Consider the following 24076-nt stretch of genomic DNA (forward strand, 5'->3'; position numbering starts at 1 on the left):
TACCGATTTAGATGTGCGATACCTCTATGAATTTGTGGTTGAATTTCCTTTTACGCTACATTAAAAGTTATCTTTTAAAACAGGGTCAAAATTTTACCACATTTTCATGTTTAAATTTTCCATATTTCCTATGGGTAATGGGGGCCCTAAACTGCATTTCCATACCTCTATGAATTTGTAATTGAATTCGTTATATTTGTTAATGAAATTTTTAAACAAGGGTCAAATTAGTTTAATTTTAATCGGTTTCAGAATTTAAGAAGGGAAAATAATATAAATCTTAAACTAGGAAATATTAACCATTAAAGTCAGCAGCTTAAAACCAAATTAGTTTTGTTTTAAGTTCCAAGTTTACAACATAATTTGTGGCATACTTATTGGGGTCCAAATGTACCATACTTTCTAGATGGAGGATTGATATAGGCTTTTTGGTCTAAAAGTATGTGAGTGTAACCGAATGTGGTCAATTTTATTTAGGGTCCATTAGAAATGGAATATTTTATACTATAGTTTGTATACAAACCAATTTTTGTCATAAATGAACTATATTATTTAGGAAATGTAGGTGGGTTTCAAGAGCGAAGGAGGTCCTTAACCCCTTATAGGAATGACCTGTGTATTCCACCGATCTTAATGCGATAAATCAATAAATTAATATTGAATTGTACGAGCGTAATTTGTTGCTTTATGACATTCCCTTATTATGTTACCCCCATTAAAGTACGATTTACTTCAGTATTATACCTTCCACTCTTAAATGCAAATTATTGAAAACCAGGTAAACTCTTTTGACATTTTGTTAAGCGTTTGTTGACTCTCTAATATACTTTCCTTTTGACCAGTGAAAGAATCCATTTTAACATTCACATTATCGTTTTTAATTCGGCAGCATTGCGTAATCGTTAAAACATAAATTTAATAAACATATTTTAATGACTAAGTTCGATTCGAGAGTCCGCAGGCAAGATACCCGGTACATCATTAAAGATAAGTATTAAATTAAGTATTACAGTTAATTACAATTATTCAATTTCGTACGTTCCTAAGGATCACTATGCGCACACAGAGGCAATTGTGTCATTTAACCAGTGATGAGTGGCCGATCGATGGATGATATTTTAGAAGTCGAATGCGATCGTCGGCTTCGGATAGGAATAGCCCTCGGATTTGGGGGCGGGTGGTGGGAATGGAATGACTGGCTTGGGGTAGTCGTAGCCCTGTTTCACCTGAGGGGGTGGCAGGTACTTGGGGGTGGGCGGACTGGTGGGCACAACGGGGGGCAGGTACTTCTGCGGGGGATTCGTGGGTGGTGGGAAGGGAACGGCGGGTTTGGGATAGTCGTAGCCCTGCTTCACCTGTGGTGGAGGTAGGTACTTTGATGTGGGAGGTGGAGGTGGTGGAGGTGCTTGAGTGGTGGTCACAGGCGGCAAGTACTTCTGTGGTGGGGCGGTGGGTGGTGGGAATGGGATGGTGGGCTTGGGATAGTCGTAACCCTGCTTCACCTGCACAGGTGGCAAGTACTTGGGCGTGGGTGGGCTTGTGGGAGGCAGATATTTTGGCACTGGCGGTGAAGTTGGGATAACTGGTGGCAGGTATTTCTGTGGTGGATTAGTTGGTGGTGGGAATGGAATGGCGGGCTTGGGATAATCATATCCCGATTTGGGTTGCGGGGGTGGCAGATACTTGGGCTGCGGTGGGTTTGTGGGCTTCACGGGTGGCAAGTACTTGGGCTGTGGTGGAGTTGTGGGCACAACAGGTGGCAAGTATTTCTGCGGTGGGTTAGTGGGTGGTGGGAATGGAATGGCGGGTTTTGGGTAATCGTAACCCAGTTTTGGCTGGGGAGGTGGCAAGTATTTAGGCTGTGGTGGGTTAGTTGGCTTTGGGGGTGGCAAGTACTTGGGCTGTGGTGGAGTTGTGGGTACAACAGGTGGCAGGTATTTCTGTGGTGGGTTTGTTGGTGGTGGGAATGGAATGGCGGGCTTGGGGTAATCGTAACCCTGCTTCACTTGTGGTGGAGGTAGGTACTTCACGGTGGGTGGTGGTGGTGGTGGTGCTTTCGTGGTGGTTACAGGTGGCAAGTATTTCTGTGGCGGAGCCGTTGGTGGTGGGAATGAAATTGCTGGCTTAGGGTAATCGTATCCCTGCTTCACCTGAGGTGGTGGCAGATACTTGGGAGGTGGTGGAGGTGGTGGCGCTTGTGTAGTGGTTACGGGAGGCAGGTACTTTTGTGGTGGTGCAGTGGGTGGTGGGAATGGAATGGCGGGCTTGGGATAGTCGTATCCTTGCTTCTTTGGTGGTGGGGGAATGTAGGTGGGAGTGGGTGGGGGAATGTATTTTGGCACAGGTGGGCTGGTGGGCACAACGGGAGGCAGGTATTTCTGTGGTGGGTTTGTTGGTGGTGGGAAGGGAATGGCGGGTTTGGGGTAATCGTAACCCTGCTTCACTTGTGGTGGTGGTAGGTACTTGACGGTGGGTGGTGGTGGTGGTGGTGGTGGTGCTGCCGTGGTGGTTACAGGTGGCAAGTATTTCTGTGGTGGAGCCGTTGGTGGTGGGAATGGAACGGCTGGTTTGGGATAATCGTATCCCTGCTTGACCTGTGGAGGTGGCAGGTACTTCTTCGTCGGTGGTGGCGGTGGTGGTGGAGCAGGAGTTGTGGTCACTGGGGGCAGGTACTTCTGTGGCGGTGCAGTGGGTGGTGGGAACGGAACAACGGGCTTGGGGTAGTCGTATCCTTGCTTCGGCTGCGGGAAGGTAATCGAGGGTGTGGGGTAGGCGTATCCTTCGGTGGCTGGTGGCGACGTGACCCTGATCTGTGGTGGCTGCGTGGGTGGTGGGAACGGAACCGCTGGCTTGGGATAGGAGTATCCACTAACCAGTTTGGGTTCTTGAGGAATAATTTGCTGCACAGGTGGCGTGTACTTGGGCAGTGGTGGCGGGAACGGAATCTCTGGCTGTGGGTAGGAATAGCCACTGCTCACCACCACTTTCGGAGCTGGTGGTGGGAAGGGAATGGCTGGCTGGGGGTACGAGTACCCATCATTGAAGGGCACCTTCGGCTGGGGATAGTCGTAGCCCTGCGGAGAGATCAATTAACTAAGTACTCCAACATTAATGAGATATCATCGATATCTTACCTGGGCCTCAGTAAAGTAGCTCTGGCTTAGGGCGATCAAAGCCAGGCTAAACACACGAAGCTGCTGAAAAATAAACAAAGATTGTGATTAGTAATTGGTTGTCGAAAACCTTAATGGTCTTAAATCAAAGTCTTGGATATTTATAATTATATTAAGCCAAAGTGACTGACAATATCTACGTGGGGCTCGGCCGTTTATGGTCATTTTCAGTGCCGCCAGAGCATCGAAAATTTCCGCATACAATTAAGGCGCGACAATTTGGCAAATGGCTGTGTCAGCTTTAGACACCATCGATTTTGGCCAAGAATTCGGTATAGTCCAATTGGGGCGCGTTCATCGAAGGCTCTCTACGCAACGCACATTAATAATTAACAAGTCGAAAGCCAAATTAAACGCATTTTTGTGCGCTAATTGCCCGCGAGTTGATTGATTATTGGCAGAGGTGGAGCCTGAAGCCCGTATGTGGTTGCATCAATAAAAATAGTTTATATTTATTAACTGGCTGCAGCCACTGGCAACACTCAGAGTCAAGGTCAGCGCATCTGCCACTCGACATTGGGCGGTTTATCGAACCGAGATTCGCTTGGAATCCAATCTGGACCGCCTAGAAGTGTTCTAAATACCGGGCAAGTGTGAATGGCCTCGTGGTTCGACGAAAACACTGCCTACCGTTTGATGGCAAAGTCACGCCGACCGGTTCGATAAACCCGGGGAGATGCTAAAATCAAATTAGATGGAAATCCCTCCAGTCGCTTGGATTTATGTAAATACAAATCCAGCAATTTGCCGAGCACTAATTAAGCCATAGATAACAGACTTAGAGAGCTAAACCTTTATCTCGTGGCAAAAACAATCTTTGGAACCCGGAATTCCATTTATCAAATTGAAACACATAAATTTTGGGCAAAATAAAACTAAAAATAAACTTAAACGGCTTCTACGAGTGCGCTTCAAGTCAGAAAAGTCGTTAAAGACTGGCCATTAAAATAAAACCTTAATTGAATCGAGACAATAGCAGCAAAAAAACAAAATTATATAAAAAATGGAACAAAAGGCAAGCCAAATAGCGAGATCATCTCAATCAAATGGAAATAGTTTAAAGCATCCCACGCAATGTTCTTATGTTTTAATGGACTTATGATTCTTTTTTTGTTCAACATGGCAGAGAGTCTCTTTTTGATAAATTGTTATGGAAAATGCCACTCGTGAGATACTCGATCTGCTTGTCAGCTGTCGGGCCTTAAATTCTAGCGGATTTGCCAATCTTCTTACAACTTGTGGCAAGATTCACAGCCACCTCAGGAAACTAGTTCTAGCTGCGTATAATTTGGGTCTCGGTTGCGTTATTAGTTGACAACTCGCGTTGATGTGTGTATGTCCATTAAAGTCAGAACCCAATTAAGTTTCGTGTTGAAATCTTTTTTATGGCAGTGACGCACGCAGGTGTCGCATAACATGAATAATACTCGCTATTGTTGGGGCGTAGTCGGATTCTTTTTGTTAATATCTATTTAGAATACGCCCAAGATGGTAATGATATCCGAAATGGTTAAGCATGGCTCTGATACACATCCGTTTTCCTGCTGACCTTAATTGAATGTTTCACCACACAAATCTACAAGCTCGTAATTAAAGCACCCATTACAAAATACCTGTCCGAATTTGCGGCGTCATCTCGAGTGGCATAATTCTCTGTGTGGTTTGAAGAGTGTGTAAAGTGGGTGAGGTCTACCGCTCGAGGTGCGCCCGCCCAGGGAACCTTTTCAACAGAATCCGAATTTGAATCTGCCCTGATGATTATGTCGAGTCATTTTCCTTGGCTCTTGTTCCAAACAAAGACACGAAAAAAGCCAAAACCATAGACAATTTGGGCGACAAATGGCGCGAAACGAGGGGCGTTAATTGTCACAATTGAGGCGTGTGAAATCTCATAAAAATAGAAAAAACCAGAGCCAGCACATCTATTTATATGTAGTGTGACGACCTTGGGGGAAATCAGTTTGGCGCTCGTCGCTTGGCGTTAATTATAGTTGCTCAACACTGGTTCTGGGCACCCATTGACTCACTGAAGCCCATTCAGCAGCCAACAGCTTATTGCCAAATATCATGACCCGTTTAGCCGCTCTTGAAATGGCCAAGAACACGCGCATGCGTGAAGAGCATCGCAGCTCTGGGTGGAGCGGTCGGTTATGAGCACTTCCGGTCGCAACTCCGGAGTCGCCCTCGAGTGAGTCAGTCATTGGCAGCGGACTCGGTTTTACAGCCGGCGGGATCACTCAATGCAGTTACCATTGCCGCAGGTCTCCACAGAGAGAAAATTGAGATCCCAAATTGCTCATTTTATAATTATATCAAATAGTGTCATCCTAAAATGTAAAATATGTAATGGGGCAGTATGGAATAATAAAATAAATAGAACATAAATGTATACTAAATAACCAATTTTATGAGTTATTGAAACCCAAAATTATCTAATTTAATAACCAATAATAACTCCACGGCCTATCAAAAATAAGAATACAATTTTGAAAAATTTTAATACACTATACTATATTAACAGCCTCAGCTAAATAGATAATATAAAAATTAAAGACTTGTCGGATTGATTGGGATAAGAAATAAACGAGAATTAAGTTAATGGAATTCAAATGAAATAAATAAATCTAACACAGTTTGAATTTAAAAATAAATCCATAAAACAAATAATTAATTATCCCAGTTGTGACTTGCTGTATGTCCGCAAAAAAAATAAGCTGAACTCAATTGATATGCTTACAAAAAAGATACATAAGTCGTATGACGTGATAATTGATCATTTTTCATTTGAAATGGGGATTATCAAAAAGTGAAACGGGGATAAATGTCAAATCAGAAATAAATTAAGAATTCTTTTTAATGGTTCTGCTCAAAATATGACATCTGAAATAAAATTGTTGGACACCATAAATCTGACAAGGATAAATTGCAATTGTCTGGGCAATTCAATTATATAGTATCTTTCTGATAATGATCCTATTCTTTCCGTGTATGTCGCCGACTTTGCCTCTGACTGATGACTGCTGCCAGCTGTTTTCTGTTATTTTATTTGTACTTGTACCGATTTTCCTCAATTGTAGCGCCATTTATGCAAATTTACCATGCGACTCCTCCACTCGCAGCGCGGAGTAGTATCTGTTTTTGTTTCTGTTTCTGTTAGTTTGTTTGTTTTTCGTCGCTGTCGCTTTTTAGAAACTCTTTGGCGTTGGGCAATTTTGTTTGACAGACAACTCATGGGATGCCAGCAGGCCAACTGCCGAGCTGCGGCTCAGGCTGCAAAAGCTGCATCGGCAAAACTGCAACGTGCATCGTGCAACTGCACCTCAAAAAAGTGTGAATATTTCTGGGATTCGGATTCTAAGCCGCCACAATGTTACGATTATGGCCTGATTGTTCGCACATTTCGGTGCACTCGTTTCGCGCTGCAACACCATCGCACACTCACCATCATCTTCATTCTCGAGTCGTGATGCAACACGCGATTTTCGATTCAACAGCACCGAATGGGGATCAACTTGCGTCAGCACCTAAAATATATATATTTACGAGCACCACTTATTTACATCCAAAAAGTTCTATATAGAAGTCACTCTGTTTATGGCAAACAGCTACCCACTTGTAAAGCACACAAAATCGCCGCGGTAAAGGCGGCTGTTTTTTGTTGTTTTTTGTAAGAAAACGCTAAGAAAACGCGCGCGTTTCGCTAGCGGCCGAGTGCGCGAGACGAAGCGATCTCGAGCAAATTTGAAGTTCAAATAACAAAAACTGCGCCGACGCCCGGCGTATTTATAAGACTCCGCTGCCGAAGAGGGCCGACCGAATCGCTCGGCTGCCGCCACGCATGCGCAGTGCAGCCATATCGTACCGCCGATTAATTCCAGGTGAGGCGGGTCGGGTCTGCAGACCAGACCACCTGTAGGGTGATCGGAAATGGAGCTCGATCTTCGTGCGTGCCCACAATTAGCCAGTCTTCGGGGTGCTAATTGATCTCAGAGCTCCACGCCCTGGCTTCAAAATATTTGGCTAAGCCGTGTCTCGATGAACTGCAGAAGAAGCCCCCAAATTTGCGATCATTATGCCCCAAAAATAGCAATTCAACGACCTTGAACATTACAGTGCTTAAATAAAATTAAATATAAAGGTTGAAAAAGGAAAATATAAAGGGAAAGTTAAGGAATCTTAGAACGAAACCATGAATAATGGGATAGGGTAAGCGAAAGTAAGAGGTAAGTAAACTTTAAAAATTATTCTAAGCAGATAAACAACAATAAACATGAGATAATGTAAAGAAAAAGTATTAATAAAATGTACTTTTTAAACAAGGAACCTAAATGAACATTTTAAATAGAAACAAAAAGTAACAATGTACATTGTTCACTTCCAATAAAATATATTGCTTGCTAATTTAAAAATGTGATACATCTTAAACGAACTCAAATTTCTATGTGAAATAAGTAGTGTTAACTTACAAATTTTTAAGATGAGTCTACATTTCTATTAATAGCTATAGATATAATTTGAATAATGCCTACTCATTAATAAGAATGATTTCTGTTCACGACTCCTAACAAGAAAACCTTTACATGACTTCCGAAAACTGTTCGCGAGCGTGCCAAACTATTTAAGACATATCGCCTTGCAGTTTTGCTACCGTTTGAAGTGAGTTGAGATGCGATGACCTTGATTGATTTTATATCGATCGGAGTGCAAAAAGAACACCCAAAATCCAAACTTGAAGCTGTTTTGATTTGCTTGTATTTGGGCTGTTGAATGACCTTAGTTGGCAGTTAGCTTGAATGACGGTGAAAAGAACCCCAGCGGAGTGGAAGTAGAAGTGGAGCTTGCCAAAAGTGTGAAAAACGATCGGATAGCTTCGGTTTTATTTCATCAATCAAGCGGAACTGCACCCTTTTGCGATCGAGGGGAGGAGTGGGGTCAAAACCTTGTTCGTGCCGTCTTTAATGGCTTATTAATGTTGATTTTCGTACTAATCCTTTGGCTGACAAATTAGACAATCTATCAAACAACGGTTTCCATTGTTGATTCCATTAAATTAAGCTCTAATGCCCAAACGAAACCCTACAAGCCAAACAAAGCCACAAAAAGATGCTGGTCTATGTTCACGGCTCGTCGAACAAGTAGAAATTCAATTATTAATAATAATCATAAATCGAACGAAAACCGGAAGATACCCGTACAAGATGCGTTGTACAGCCATACATCAACCAATTGATTCGACTCAAGTATTTCAACTTTCAAAACTATGAAACATACTGAAATGCCATAAACAACTTGAACTTAAATCGTTTATTGCCCGCTGATAATTAAAACTAGAGAGCTAGATCAGAGATGATCGACGGCTGCCACAGAAGAGTCGAGTTTCCGCCGCAGTTCTATTTGCGTGGCTAACTGGAAAGTCCATTCGCCTAAAGCGGCTTAGCACTGAAACTGAAAGCTTCTAGCAACTATTTAGCATCCCCACAAAAGCGACTTAGGAATGATAATCTTTTGATTGCACACATTCTAGATCTCTTGAGTTTGGAAGTCAGACAATAAATCAACAGGGATTATTACTGCAACTAGGATGTGGCTAGAACCTGGTTAAAATTCTCGGGGCCCCGTCCATAAATAATATATGCCATCTGAAGTTTTTATGCATTTCGCTGGGACAATTTCGCCCATGGCATACAAATGATTCGCCACCGACAACCGCAAGGTAAACGCTCATAAAACCAACAACCAACAATAATAATCAGCAGGTGATTCAGCCTCAATGGTTTTCACCAAAAACAAATCCGCCAACAGTTCATTAAACCTCGGGCCGCTTTAGCACTTGTACAAATCGAACTGATACAATATATTCACAAATAAATAAACAATCAAATATGACAAATGAAAGTAAAACTCGAGAAGGCGCAGTCAGTCATACTCTTTAATTTAGGTGATGGGGTTGGTTATAAATAAAAATCAAAAGGTAAATGACACAAACACGAGCTAACGAAATTAAAGTTAGATTTATTTTAAAGGTTCAAAAATGTGTGTTTTAAAATACATAACGTTTACTACTTGTATAAATTGAACTGCTACAAATTATTCGAGAATAAATTAAGAGTCACTGATGACTAATGTAAGTTGAAAATTTCAGTAGGTACCCATTTTGTTACCCTTTAAAAAGAGTGATATTACTTTTTATTATAAATTAAAAATAAGAGTTTATTATAAGAGAACGAATTCCATTTATGTGCATGTTTAAAAAAAGTGTGTTTAACTAGTTGTATATATTTTTTTTAAATATTTTTAAGCACCTAATTACGCAATAAGAAGTCAAAAATAAATTTACAGGTTTCATTTTATTAAGTTGTGATTTTCAAAATCACAAAAATGCATTAACAGATATAAAAACGTATATGTCTTCTCAATGAAATCAAAAGCATGTTTTTTTTTAGATACTAAAACTAAGGGTGATATTAAGTATTTTTTAACAAAATCCGAATTTACTAAAACATTATTATTCGGAACCACTTTCCCATAAAAACACACATACTCCATCCGATACAGTGAACCACCCACAAAGGCCCATTCATCAATATCTAATTACGCGGGTGACAATGGATCCAATCGTTGTAATGAATTTAAGTGACAAATTTATAACAACTTTCGGAGCGATTAGCTGAAAGTGGGGGCAGTTGGGGAGGCACTGCCTTTGCGGGATGGATGGGGCGTCGCTTCGTTTTCATTAAGCACTTTTTTTTCGGTCATAAAGCCAACGGCGGTGAGCAACCGAAGTGAAACCGGGGACCATAACAAGTTCAGCTTAATTGCAACCTACACAGAGATCGGGGCTCAGAGCAGCAGCGACGAACATCTGAACAGATTTTTTGCACTCTCGTCTCAAGGTCGCCGAGGCATCCGACGGCTGAGAACCAGAATACCCGCTTAATGGCCAGCACATGGAATCGCAGCGGAGTCCCAAGCTGATCCTGTTACAAAGGAGGAAGTGACTGGGGAACGGGTTCTGGCTCTCTAGATCGGACCAGAATGTGACCTTAGTGGCACAGGATTTCGGCTTTCTAAAACGCTTCGTTGCCTCTTTGTCAAACTTGGTCATAATTCATGGCTAGAACCGAGAATTGGAGATGAGAACTTCCTGTCAGCACTTGGCGTCTTCTAAACTTGGCTAATGGAAACTTTTGATTTAGTTTTTGGGCTGAGAACCGAGTTTCCGACAAGAGAGCTTGTAGACTAGTTCCCAGTACTAAGCACTTTAATTAAAGCCTAAAATGGCTTAGCAAATCGAAGCGAAACAATTGCCATAAATATTTATGGCTCAGCAGGCGTTCATAAATCACTTTCAGCCATTGAACGCACCCACAATGAATAAATACTTGGATGGGAGTTGCTTGTTTTTTGGCAAGACAAGACAAGCGTTCTTTTGGCGCAAATGTTGCGGAAGTTAACAGCTAATTAAAGAGCTTGACTGGAAATTAAATAACGAGCAGTCGCCAAAGCCTAGATGTTCTCTTCATTCGGTCTCGTTTCTGGTCGGTTGCATTTGGAGCGGGCTTCTCGGTGCGTCGGTCTGCCACAATTGATCGCCCTTGCCTCTTGCCAAGTCGAGCATGCCACACACATTAAGAAACACCCTGCTGTGCTCTATTCACCTACGCGAAGATCGGACTGGGCAAGGTCAAAGCCGAAAGACTTTAATGCCTTTGGTATGCAAAATGTTTACCATTACAATCCGGCCAAGTTGCCTCGACTCTCAACCACAAAAGCCACGCCAGCAGCTGCCACAGAAACGATAAGAAGCTGGGGGAAAACAAGTTTGCCGCAAGTTCAATGGCCAATTTTGAGGGTCGAATCCAGGATGCCAACGCAGAGAAAAATCCATAGATGATATTGGAAAATATGCATTACGAAACTAACTGAAAAATATTTATACTTGCAATATGTAACAATAATATACTTATTAGCAGACTAAAAAAAAATCAATTTAATAATTTTTCACCAAAGGAATATTTTTTTCAGTGTATTATTTTCAAGGGTTCAAGTGCGTTTAAGCCGCAGCGACCTTGGTGGCAAGGAAGAATCGACTGCCACAACATTGCGGATAGGGATTGTTGTTCAACCTGAAATAATACAATACGTGCTTGACATGTTAATTCCACGAAAGACGAAAGACTTAAGACACGAACCTGTCGCAGCAGGAACTTCTCAAGCTGCGACTGCTGCAGTTGAGGCCAGATTGCGACACCTTTAAGCCGTCCGCGCTGACGGGTAAGGGGAATTAATGCCATCGGCATATAGATTGATAATTTACTGTACTGAAATTATTATCGCATCAAGTGCTGGTTGCATTTTGAATGCAGTCGCCACAGTGTCCGCTAATGATGATCGTCTCAGCATCTAATTGAGATATAAAGCGACCCACGCATGGGTAAACAAGCAAATACTCGGATACAAATCAAATTACTAGATCGCTATGCACAGTGGAGCAAGCAGGTTTCAATCATGCAAATTAAAAAAAAAAGCGGGATTTCCAAAGGTCTGCAAATTAAAGAACAAGTTATTGAATATTAAATTCAAACTATATCGGTCAGCAAATGTGATTCATAACAGGATTTCTGTGAATCATCTTAATTTTAATATCTTACCTCATCTTATGAAATTTTCTCAAGGTCTATTCAACCCGAACCACTGTGCTCTACTTATCTCAACTAGTGCACTTGAACTCGAGTGTCCATTGCCCAAATGAAATACCAGAAAAGATACAATAAGTCAGCTGAAAAAAAAGTAACAAAGATATAACTCGAATTTTTCCGCTCAACAATGGGGCCACGATTTTCAATGAATTTCAATATCTTCGATTTGAATGAACTAATGAAAGTTATATATAGTGGAAAAAACGTCAACAAAACGCAAAGTGCTTTGGGTAAAATCATCTAAAACAAACAAACAATTGCCAAATCATCAGTCGACAATTTTTTGGTCTATGGCTAAGTGATTTATGAGCCGAGAAAACTAAATGATCTAGAGAAACCAAATGGCAGATATCCTGGACTGTGAGAAAGTGCAATGAATGTCGGTGTTAGCGTCAGCTGACTTAATTTATTTAGCCACAAAGGCAAGCCGACCAGACAAAAGTCTCCCAACTCTAATTAAAACAAGTTTTGTATCTATTTTGGCAAAGATTTTTTAACGATATCAAGATCTCAAGTGAGTCATTTCAGATTGATGAATAAATAATAATCATATTTAAGCAAAATTTTGAGCTTAGTCACGCTTCAGATCAACAATGAAATGCTGAACGATCTTTTAATAGCCAATTTAACGCTATTATTGTCCACAGATATAGCTGGCCATCAAAATATGAATTCGAATCGAAGAGTGATAAAACTTTCTTTATTTTGATATTTATAAGGGATAAAAGAAATGTGTCAAAGCAGAGGTCAAGTGGAGAATTTCTTTTCTCGGCTACCGAATAACCTTAGATCGGAGAATTGAAATTTATGCAAAGGTTCCTCTGTGAAGTCGAACGATTATTGTCGCACCATCGCCGCCGTCTGCCGGCCGTTAATCTTCGGTGTCCATTGTCCGTCACTTCCGTGACCTTTCGGACTTGAAGTCTGACTTCCAATATCCGATTGTTGCCTGTCAAAATCCGATCAAGACAAATAGTTTTAGCGGTTTTATTTCGAGAATCTGATCTGAGACACTTGGCTTACACAATGCCTGCTCTTCTTGGGCGATTTATGGCATTCCACTCATAAATTACGCATACGCAGTGTGGCTCAACAGAAGTCAAATAACCGAGACACACTCGTACTTTTCTACAGCTTATTGGTGGCTTATTGCCAACCATTTATGGCCGAACTTTTGCATCAGTTCTTGGCAATTTGTACACTTAATTTACTTCTGAAATAAAAAAAAACCCTATTAATTAGATTAGGCCAGAGATATAAAACCGATGCTTGTTTGGCTCCATTTGAATTGCTAATTAGCAGGGGCTCTTCATGTCTGTTTTTACGATGGCATAAAATAACGAGCACCCAGAGAGCTAAGAGAAATACTAAAACAATCAACGGTAGCCATCAAACACGCAGGCATTAATTTGTACAAAGTATAACATTTATTTATGTAATATTTAGTTGGTTGTACTCTTTTTTTTTTGTGATTTTCTGCTTAATTGAAGCAATTATCCTCGCGCAATGGGGCAGTGCAGTTAATCTGTTCGCCATCCGGTCAAGAACGCATTGTCTGGCTATTGAGGCTAGTGCTGGCTATTAATGCTATCTTTGTTGGCTTCTAAATCGCTACTTAATTTCTTCTATTCGAGCTAGTGCTGGTAGACGTCTGGAGCTGATAAAGATCTACTGAGGCTGAAACTATTATTATTTGTGTGAGAGGGGTGAAGAACCCTCCCTAGAAGTAGTGTCCATAGTGTCCGTGATGATGGTGTCCATAGTATCCTCCATAGCCTCCGTAGTAGGGATAACCTGCGGGTGGATTTGAGAAATATTATATGAAATCTTTAAGAACTAGTTCCATGGGGTCCCATTCAAAAATATATTTAAATTTTGGATGGTAACATCAACACAATATAAGATAATATAATAAGAACTTAAGTGGAATATTTGAACAGCAATCTATGAAATTCTTAAATATATATTGGATATGTACTCTTTGAAACCTTTTTCCAATATAATTCAATAATCCAGCTGACTTTAAGATATCCTTCCTCTTAATATCTCAATCTCTTACCAATTCCATAGTAACTGCCGCTGTAATGCGGCCAATATCCGCCGTAGTAGCCGCCCAGGTAGGGCGATGAGTAGTATCCATATCCAAAGGAAGCGGCTCCCTCGAGATCCTTCTCCTCGGCCTCCACATTCACCTCCTGGTCGCCGCCCTCCTCCCGACCCTCCTGTGGGCGTGCCTCGCATCCGGCCAAGAACATGGCCAAAAGGCAGAGGGCGAGCAGGAGGCAAACGGATCTGGCCTGGAACATCTTGGCGGGTTTTACAGCGGATTTACAACAAACGGTGCAAATGGAAATGCCACTCGGGGCTTACAGCAAATGACTGACTGACGCTGGGAGCGTGCAGCGGGCTTTTATAATGGCCAAAAGGCGATTCTTGCATTGCCATCAATGCGCAGCGACAAAACAATTGTCTAGCGAAAAACGGTTTTCCCCCTCCAATTTGGGCGACTCCAGCTGCGTGTGCTTCTAACAATCCAAAGAAAACCCCGCCAAACATCAATGAATTGGCCAAGAGGGGGGTATTTCGGGGGAGGCTTCTATTTCTTGCATGACCGACTACTAATTACAATGCTTTGGGCCAACTTATATGTTTGTTTGCTTGTTTTTCTCTTGCCACCCACCGCCCACTGTGATCAGTGGGGTCAATGTCGCAATGGGCAGTGCCCCGTCTTCTTTTCCCTAAAGGCCAGGAATTAATTTGGTTACATAATACGCACCGATTTCTCTACCCTACCAAACGTTCCACTCTAATTTATCTCTCACCCCGCCAACACACAAAATAATAATCATAAAATCCCAACACAAGCTCTATAAATTAAATAACTCTTTGTCAAAGTGGCTGAACAACATTCTAATCCCATAAAAAAAAAGCCGCCCAAATACGCTAGACTAGGTTTAGTCGCAAAAAAAAAACGAATGTGGAAATGAAAATGTTCCAAGAATAGAGATGGGATCCGCATTAAAAACTAGCCAAGAATCCGAAAACTAGTCTCATCCGAGAGATCTGTTTCCCCTGTAACACAGTGAGGTCAGGTTGATTTTCTTCCGCTTCATCTGAGCCACCCGAAGACCCTGCTAATTGCCCCGAAAATCTTCTCACAACTTTGCATGTTAGGCGGGGTCAGGGCTTTGGACAATGCGTTTCGCACGTTTGGCAGCCCGGGCTCAAGCTCGGGGCTAATTGCCAGTTTGGGCTTATCTAAATTGCCGCATTAGCCAAGAACTTGTGACTTGAGTTGGGAGCCGTTGTAATTAGCCGGGCTAAATGCTTGGTTGGCCAGCAAGAATCCATGGAGTTTTAGCATTGGAAGAGTTCCAGGGTTTCACGGTTAATTACTTAAAAATAATTTAATTCTCTTCTATTTAGAATTTAAAAAAATTTTTTGTTCTCATTAATACTGGGATATGGTCTTATATTTTTAAAACATCTTATTAAAAATGTTCCCTTACAACAAGTAAGGAGTTTAAAAATATTTTTTGAAAATGCTTACTGTGATATTTTTATTTAAAATTTATTGATTATCCAAATCACATGACAGCTTACCTTAAAAAATACGCAAATTAAAATCAACAAGGCTAGGCAAGATTTGGAAAATTACCTGTTATATATATACACAAACATATTTCCATTAAATAAAATTTTGTTTAATATTCTCTTTCATTAATAATACTTTATTCTTTGTAAATAAATAAATAACAACTAGTTAAACACTCAAGAACCACTATTTACTCCAGGTCCAATGTGGACACACTCTGATTTTGGTTGGGCATGTCGGGGAATCGATGGAATAGCGATGAGGAGGGTTTGGTTTGACTATCCAGGCGGGTCTCGAAGATTCCTCCCTCTGAATTGATGAGATACCAACTGGGAGTGGGCGTGGGCCTCTGCAGTTCCTCTTTATTCAAACCTGTAATAGGAGCCGCTGTGGGTAACTTTTTGGCCAGATCATCCAGCTCCTTGAGATACACATCCAAGGCGCGATAATCCGTGTTGTTGGCCACGTCGCCAGGTGCAACATACTTTGGACCCGCTGAAAGATCATGCTCTTGCCACAAATTGCGTATATTCGTCATAACATCCGCATAGAGTATGGAGTCATCGCGGCGGGGTAAGTTGCGGTTGTTATTTGGCGATTTGGATTTGCGTGAATTCACCAGGCGACTGGCCAGCGGAGTTGCGGAAGTTTCCGCCACCGAATTGGCACTTGAAAACACCGATTTGCCAGTGGTTGTTATTGTCGTGGCTGCCTCGTTCCGGAAGTTGAACCGCCGCCTCTCCTTTAATTTTTCCCGCTCTGCTGACTTGGCTTGCTGCTTAAAAAGTCTTTGGCGACGTCGCCGATTGGCATCGCAGTTGGTTGCATTGCCGCAGGTGATTGCAGGTGACCTCTTCACCTCGTTGGCGACCTCGTCGTCGGGTAAATACTGCGTGGCATTTTTTAAAAGATCTCCTATGTGGGCCACCAACTTCAGGCCTTTTTGTACATCATAGGGTTCCTTTTTTTCCTCTAAAACACTCCTCCTATTTCTTTTACTCCTCTTGTGCTCTTGATTGCGACTCAAAACTGATCGTAACCTTTGCTGTTGGCCACGATGGTAGAGCTGCTGCTCGAGGGTTTTTTGGGCTATTAGCGTATGACTTTGTCTTTGGATATGTCGTTGTCTTACTAAAGGTATCTTTTGCCTCTGTCTTTGCAATAAACGCTCTGTTTTCCTTACAGAAGCCAGGATTTCCATTGGTATTTGCAGCTGATTAGGGCCGTTTTGAACCTGAGTTTCCTGGGTTAGCAGGTCTCCTTGTGGTATAATCTTAACCCTATTGGTGGCCAGTTTTCTAGGCTGTTCCCAGACCACAGGAGGATTGGAGGGTTGCCTCTGCCGCAGTCTCTTCAGCTGCTGAAAATGCTGGGGAGGCTCAATAATCCTGATCACATCCCCCGCATCATCGTCCACATAGCCAGGTCTAATGTCCTGCAGATGAAGAGGAACTCGATTCTCATGCTGTTTAGGTTCGGGTTTAGATACCCTATAAACAGGAGGTGTTGTGGTAGTACTAGAAACTCCTTCTTTTCCGGGACTATCCACTTTGATGCCCTGACTCAGTTGGGAATAAAAGAGAAGCAGATAAAATATCCTTAGCCTTGCCATTGCACTTTTACTCTCACTATCCCAAGGTCGGGGAAATGCCACTTTTCACTTTCGCGTTCGACGGCCAACAGACAACTGTGCAGTCAGTGTGCTATCATTGGGCCTTTATAAAATTTCCTCGCCGTTTTTCCAATTTTCCAGTTTGATCGCCAGCCTTTCTTTCTTTCTTTCTATCTTTCGTGACGAGATGGATGTCTTTGCAGTCGTCATCGTCGTCGTCATCGGTCGTTTGTTAGCTTCGGCAGCAAATGAAAGCGAAACTGGCCAGCCGAAGTGACGTTGCAGGCTGCAACGTTCAACGTCCAATGTTATAACTGGTCAAAGTCGGAGTTTAAGCCCCGTTTCGCTTTAGAAACCCACTTTGCATACGCGCACCACTGCGGTGGTTTGGCACATTGCAACTTTCTGGCTAACCTGCAGAAACTAGTTTCTAGTTGGAATTCAGTTTTCGATCGTGTGGGTAAGTGTTTTTATTTTCGCGGTCTCGTATCTCATTAGCGCCCCGCCACTTGACCCTCAACTTGAACTTCGCTGAAAGCCACTGAAATTTCTGGATTTGTGTCATTTGGGCGAAAGGCAAAACGAACGGTGAAATAATTTATGCACTGGTCATTTAATTTGGTTGCTTTAAATATTTGGGGATTAATGGGGTCTTTAGATGGGCATGATTTATAGACACTATTTGTATGCTGCGATGGGAATATTTAAAAGGAATAATACATATATTCATAAGCTGGTTTTTGTTTTACAAACAAAATTGTTTCTTTGTTTTCTCGTAATGGGAATAAAGTTCTTTAAATTTTATTTGCTGGTCAAAAAATAATGATGAAATAAAAAACGCTAAAAAGAGATTCGTAATAAAATTCTCAAACCTAAATTAAAATTAAGCCGCAAATTTTTTGGTATTTAATATTTTTAGCACCCTATTTAAGTACTGTATTAACGTTGCCATTAAGTTTTTAAGACATCATTTAAGTACGTTGTACTTGAATAAATTTATTTATTGCAAGTTTTTATTACCAATAAAATTAAACAGCTCTTTTAATAGTAAAGCTGTTGCGCATGCGCATTTTGTTAACATTTTTACAGGCGCCTAAAAGATGCCACAAATTATTTCATTCGTAACCAATAACAGTGGCTTGAAAGTTAACAGCAGCACAGTGTGTGCAAAAAGTAAATGCACACAGAACCAAAACTTTAACTAAAAACACTTTTTAAGATTTCAATAAATTATGTTTATTGCTAGAACTCTTGCGACAATTCAACCAAGCTTTCGACCAATTGAACCTCCCCAACAACGAGGACATATCTTATTTCTTGCACTACACACTACAAAATAAATAAATAAATAAACATAGTTGGTTAAACATTAGAGTGGGTTGGGGTTGAGATTAGGAGCCAGCTCGAGAAACTACAATGTTAGGCTCCCGGCGAGAACGGCAGAGACTACAGCGTTAATACGTTAGATTTATCGGGTTTTTGGAGGACTTGGAGGACTTTGATGGACTCATGCGACTAAAGCTACTCCACAACCACGGGCAGCCAGGCGTTATCGTTGGCGAAACCACCAGCACCACCACCCACAGCACCTGCACCACCCACACCACCGTTATTCGCCCTGAAACCCATCCGCCGCTCATGAGTTTTGGGCACCGGAATGGGATGCTGATACACTCCAGCGATGCTCTCCATGCCCATGCCCATGCCATTTTGAGATTTTGGATTATTCTGAGGATATATACGCTGCTCCACTATCCTGGATTCTTCTGCCACCGGGGGATTAACTGTAGCCGCCGCCTCAGCCCTGCGATTCTTCTCGAAGAAATCGATGATAGGATGGTAATTGTAGTTGATCCTCTTGCCCGACATCTCGTTGGCCCCGCCGCTGGGGAAGATCGGGCTCACTGGATAGACGGCCGGCGGTTGTGGTTGTGCCGTCGACTGAGTGGTGTGCTCGGTCGAAAGTGACGCCGCTGGGCCGCCGGCAACCATTGAGTAGCTCGTCGTGGTGGTGCTGGCTGGTGGTGCATAGAAGCGGGGTCGCGATTTGCTGGCACCTTGCTGCCGGCCGCCTGGTGGTGCTGCTGTGGGTGGTGCAATGGTTGGTGGTGCAACTGCGTTGGCACCTGCTTGATGGGCATGGGCGGCATAGGAAGGGGCACCGCTGAAGAAGCCACCACCGACTGACTGGCCGGAACTGGCGACGAATCCCGGGCTAAGGGCAGCTGTTCCCGTTCGGGCTGGTAGACTTGTGGTCTGTGGAAATCGTAGGCGGACGGCAGCTTCTCCTGCGGCTGATGGTAGTACTGAGGATGATACTGCTGATGATGCTGATGATGTTGCGGTGGTGGGGGCTGTGTGGGTGGAGGCATAAATACGCTTGCGATTGAGCGGGACACGCGGCTTCTCTGCACCGCCGTTTGGTGGGCCAGCAAATAGGTTTACCTCTTGGTCCGCATGCGTCTCGCTCGGCGCCAAATCCAAGTCCAGACGAGCCTCTGAGTGCTGCTGGGGCCGCCGGCGGCCCACCTGGCTGTAATACTTCTTAGATCCTGATCCTGCTCCGGAACTGGAGCTCTTGTAGCTGCCATAGCGATCCTCGTCATCATCTGGGGGACTGAGATAGGGACCCACACTGGTGCTTATACCAGGCAGCTTCACTCGCACCTTGTTACTGCTGGAGTACAGCTCATTGGTCTCCCGATTGTTGAATGAAGGATACCGCAGACCCAGTTCGTCCTCCTCGCTCTCATCTGCATAGTCCAGATCCTCTTCGTTGATGGTGCTATAACCATTGTGACTCGCATGGGTGTTGCCCAAGGGAGAGTAATCCTTGGCTTGGATGGAGGAGAGCGGTGGGAACTGCTGCCGATAGCCATCCACCTGGCAGGAGCAACAGGTGGGCACCTTGAAAATATCCACATGGAGACCGCGAACCTTGTCCCAACTCAGCAGTCGGTGGTAGTTGTACACCTGCGAGCAGTGGGAGCGATAAGTCTGCGCCAGGTAGGAACAGCTCTCGCCGGGATTGCTGGGGATGCAAAGATAACAAGTTAATAATGCAATTTCCTGAAGTGAAAACCCATTAACACCCACCTGCACTTTTCCAGTCGCAAGGTTTGCGTGTGCTGACCAGTGTTCACTATGTATTTCCACTCTCCCGAAGCGGATTTCGCCTTCTGGGGTCGGGCGTATCGCACCACGCTCTGGCACATCCCACCTGCACTGCCTTCATCCTCACGCCTGTAAACGAAATCAAGATAAAATAGTATATAGTTATGTTAATAATAACATTCATCTTACAGTTAAACCAATTATTCCGTGAACCACTTTTATATTAAATTGATTTTCATGAAAACTTGAAAAAATAAAAACAAGTAACTCAACATTGAATTTAAACATTTGTATTTGGTATAAATAAATAAAATTAATTTAATTTTATTCAGAGCGAAAATATTAAATTTGTATAGGTTTCGTTTTAATTTTCACTGGAGTAAAAGTAACACGAAATATTTTGACTGTTGTGTAAGCAATCTCGACTTTGACCAGCGTTTCTACCGTTTATGTGACTAATAAAACCAATATCAACGGCCTTGTAAAATTTCAAATATATCGTTTTATGGTCTACCAATAAATTCTTTAAATCGGATTTCAAAGTTCCAGAAAAGCTTTTATAATCGTCTCATAAACAAACCTTTCCATTTCCCTTGTCTTTCCACTTACCTCTTTTTGCTCAGGCTGAAGTCATCGAAGTCGTCTCCAAACTCCAGATTATTGTTGGGCTTATCGTAGAACTCGGCCAAGAGGGCGGACATGGCATTCTTGTGGCGCCTTATGCTGCCCATGATCTGTTCACTGAGATTTCAAGATAATATATACAGTTTCCAACTGCTTTTTCGTTTGACAACTTTAACCAAAACCGATCAACTAAGCATAAGTGCAAGGGAACGTTGGGTAAGTGAGTTTAATAAATTACTATTTATTAGGACTAAAATTCAGACTAAACTAGGACTAAGGACTATGGACCGGAACCAGGACCCCGGGAGAACCGCTCACCAACTAGCTACGGGGATCTTACAGCGGATAGTCATCGGTGCGGATGCACATGTTGCTGGTGAATCGTTCGCATTTCTTGTGAGCTGTTGCTACCACGGGCTTGTGAGAACTGGCTGCTGTCTTGGGTCTTCCCCTCACAGAAGATGAGATCCTCTTCCGTTTAATAGGAGCTCCCGACTTTTGACCCGGCAATGGTCTCTTTCCCAGGCGATAACGAGGTCCGGCAATTAGTTCCTCGGGACTAGGTAGGGGTTCCTCTGTCTCCTCACCGCTGTTTCGTTGCAGATCCAATCTCTCATCGGCACTCAGGGGGATTTCGGTGCCATTAATACCGGCAAAAGCCAGATCCTCCACCTCTGCATATGACGACTGGCCATCATTAGCGGAAGCCAACTGCTCCTCCTCCTCCTCCTGGCTACTTGGCTGTTGAAAAGCCGTGGTATTCAGTTTGATGGTCCGTCCAGCAATGCCACCCAAAAGTTGCTGCTCACTCACAGAAGCTGGCACGGATCGAGTTAGTTTGTGGACAAACTCATTAGCCGAGCGCCGAACTCTTTGACCATGACTTTCCGGTTTCGGGGACTTGGTTTCATTGCCATGAAGATCGCCTGTCAGCGCCTCGTTGATCATCTGTGGATCAAGCACTTCTGCTCCCATCTCATCAAAGAAGTCCTCTAGGGATTCCGATTGCTCCTCCTCAGCAGGATCCTCCTTTGGCTCCACACTCACTGCAATGGTGCCCACTTGGTCATCGTGTTGGGACTCCTCTGCAGTCAAATCATCTCCTCGACGACTGATGGGTTTGTCGAAAAGGGCAGCAGAGGCCAGGTCGGAACCCAGATGAATGTACTTCCGGGTGGAGCTCTTTATGAGATTTGCAATGTCAAAGACTATGGGCAGCAGAAGCTTTTTGTCATTGCCAAACATCATTCGAACCTGAAGGAACCATAACAATATGTATTATAACAAGAAAGGAAGTTAGCTTCGGCAAGCCGAAGCTTATATACCCTTGCAGCTATAATTATTAAATTTAAAAACACAAAAAATGATATTCCCAATAGTATAAGATAATATGTCAAAAAACACCGAAGCTATAATTTGGTTCATATTATTTTCGTAGCAATTTTCCGATCGTTCCTATGGCAGCTATATGATATAGTCGTCCGATTTTGATAAAATTAAATTCGAAATTCAGAACTAATTAAAAAATGTTATTTCCAAGCGTAGGAGGTTATATGTTAAAAAACACCGAAGCTATAATTTGTTTCATATTATTTTTCTACCAATTTTGCGATCGTTCCTATGGCAGCTATATGACATAGTCGTCCGATTTTGATAAAATTTAATTCGAAATTCAGAACTAATTAAAAAATGTTATTTCCAAGCGTTGGAGGTTATATGTTGAAAAACACCGAAGCTATAATTTTTTTCATATTATTTTTCCACAAATTTTCCGATCGTTCCTATGGCAGCTATATGATATAGTCGTCCGATTTCGATAATATTTAATTCAAAATTCAAAATTATTTAAAAATTGTTATTTCCAAGCTTAGGAGTTTTTATGCTAAAAAACACCAAAGATATAATTTTTTTTCATTTTTTTGTCCGATTATTCCTATGGGAGCTATAAGATATAGTTGTCCGATCCGGCTGGTTCCGACTTATATACTACCTGCAAAAGATATAAGACTTTTGGGAAAGTTTCAGCCCGATAGCTTTAAAACTGAGAGACTAGTTTGCGTAGAAACGGACGGACAGACGGACAGACGGACAGACGGACAGACGGACAGACGGACAGACGGACAGACGGACATGGCTAGATCGACTCGTCTAGTCATGCTGATCAAGAATATATATACTTTATGGGGTCGGAAACGTCTCCTTCACTGCGTTGCAAACTTCTGACTGAAATCAATATACCCTCTGCAAGGGTATAAAAAATGTATACATATATGATTCTTAAGATCTTAAAACGGGTTATAATAGATGCATACATGGTTTTATAACCAAATTAAATTAGTTAAAATTATTTGTCTAGAGTTTTTATAGACTTCTTAAACCAAACTGGTTTCCTAGCACTTTCAAATTATTGTGTTAATCATAACTCACCTGTTCAAACTTCAGTTCTTGCCCCTTTTTGGCATTCATCTGGGCCGAGATCAAAGCGGATAGGGCCAATCGCTGCTGGGAAGAAAGAACCCTCAAAATGGGCATCACCTCCACGAACTTCTGTCGCAATCCCTCATCGGCCAAAGCTTTGGCCAGGGCATTTCTCAAGACCCTTTCCCGCCAATCGAAGGGTGGCAGTTGTTTTTCCGGTTCCGGCTCATCAAGGTCCACACTAAAGTCCAGCATATTCGACTCCAACTTCTTTTCAGCCTCCTCCGCCTGTTGGGCCTCCTCCAGATCATCCAGTTGCCAATCCTCCGGAGCGGGATCCTTGGAGTCCGCGAAATCAAAGTCCAACAGCTCATCGTCGGCGGAATTTCCACTGACCAGATCCAGATAGAGCACACAATAGAGCAGGGCCCAGAAAAGGCAGCCAAAGGCGCGGCCAGCTTTCATTTTCACTCCGGCTTTGTTTTCTTGGCTTTGTTTTTAATTTCTGCAAAGGAAAAGGAAAGTAAGTACAGGGGGGCGGTCACTGGCGGTTATTAAGATGGCTTTAATTTTCCAAATTGCAAACGAAACAATGACAGCTGGCTAATTGTTTATTTATGCCTGCACCCAAAGACACTCGCACGCTTTCAAAAAAACAGTTTACTTATGGTTTATTCTTAGATTTGGCCTGGCAATTTATAAGCATTCACATTTTCGGCTTTCCATCGAAAGCAAGAGTCATTAACATGAGCGTAGACTATTACGTCTGCGGAGCAGTAGTCATAACCATCTTGGCCAGGCTATTACAGCAGCACAGTCGTCTCCGGCTTTAGGTAATCGC

At 42.6% G+C, this 24076-nt stretch overlaps 4 protein-coding genes across 6 annotated transcripts; all 4 read right to left on the reverse strand.

Annotated features, from left to right (window-relative positions):
* Positions 1–854: 854 nt before the first annotated feature.
* LOC119554872 (extensin-1) lies at positions 855–6923 on the reverse strand. Of its 2 annotated transcripts, none has more exons than XM_037865957.1 (4): positions 6787–6923; positions 6616–6697; positions 3135–3194; positions 855–3074 (listed from the first exon to the last, which is right to left on the reverse strand). In XM_037865957.1, the coding sequence occupies exons 2-4, from the start codon at positions 6625–6627 to the stop codon at positions 1119–1121; spliced, it is 2028 nt and encodes a 675-aa protein (XP_037721885.1). In that variant the 5' UTR covers positions 6628–6697; positions 6787–6923; the 3' UTR covers positions 855–1118. The 2 variants fall into 2 exon arrangements, with proteins under 2 accessions (XP_037721885.1, XP_037721883.1); XM_037865955.1 differs by having other exon boundaries at positions 3135–3197.
* A 6402-nt stretch (positions 6924–13325) lies between these two features.
* Positions 13326–14232, reverse strand: LOC119554204 (pupal cuticle protein Edg-91). The gene is made up of 2 exons (XM_037865004.1): positions 13932–14232; positions 13326–13666 (listed from the first exon to the last, which is right to left on the reverse strand). The coding sequence occupies exons 1-2, from the start codon at positions 14176–14178 to the stop codon at positions 13593–13595; spliced, it is 321 nt and encodes a 106-aa protein (XP_037720932.1). The 5' UTR covers positions 14179–14232; the 3' UTR covers positions 13326–13592.
* A 1425-nt stretch (positions 14233–15657) lies between these two features.
* On the reverse strand, positions 15658–17079 carry LOC119555409. The gene has a single exon (XM_037866766.1). It carries the CDS (start codon positions 17077–17079, stop codon positions 15658–15660), a length of 1422 nt encoding a protein of 473 aa, XP_037722694.1.
* A 1312-nt stretch (positions 17080–18391) lies between these two features.
* LOC119553647 (neurotrophin 1) lies at positions 18392–23700 on the reverse strand. Of its 2 annotated transcripts, XM_037864132.1 has the most exons (6): positions 23245–23700; positions 21158–22071; positions 20803–20934; positions 20176–20322; positions 19525–20110; positions 18842–19433 (listed from the first exon to the last, which is right to left on the reverse strand). In XM_037864132.1, the coding sequence occupies exons 1-6, from the start codon at positions 23698–23700 to the stop codon at positions 18981–18983; spliced, it is 2688 nt and encodes an 895-aa protein (XP_037720060.1). In that variant the 3' UTR covers positions 18842–18980. The 2 variants fall into 2 exon arrangements, with proteins under 2 accessions (XP_037720058.1, XP_037720060.1); XM_037864130.1 differs by having other exon boundaries at positions 18392–20110.
* Positions 23701–24076: the final 376 nt, after the last annotated feature.

Source organism: Drosophila subpulchrella, chromosome 3L, assembly GCF_014743375.2.
Source record: "Drosophila subpulchrella strain 33 F10 #4 breed RU33 chromosome 3L, RU_Dsub_v1.1 Primary Assembly, whole genome shotgun sequence".
NCBI lineage: Eukaryota > Metazoa > Arthropoda > Insecta > Diptera > Drosophilidae > Drosophila > Drosophila subpulchrella.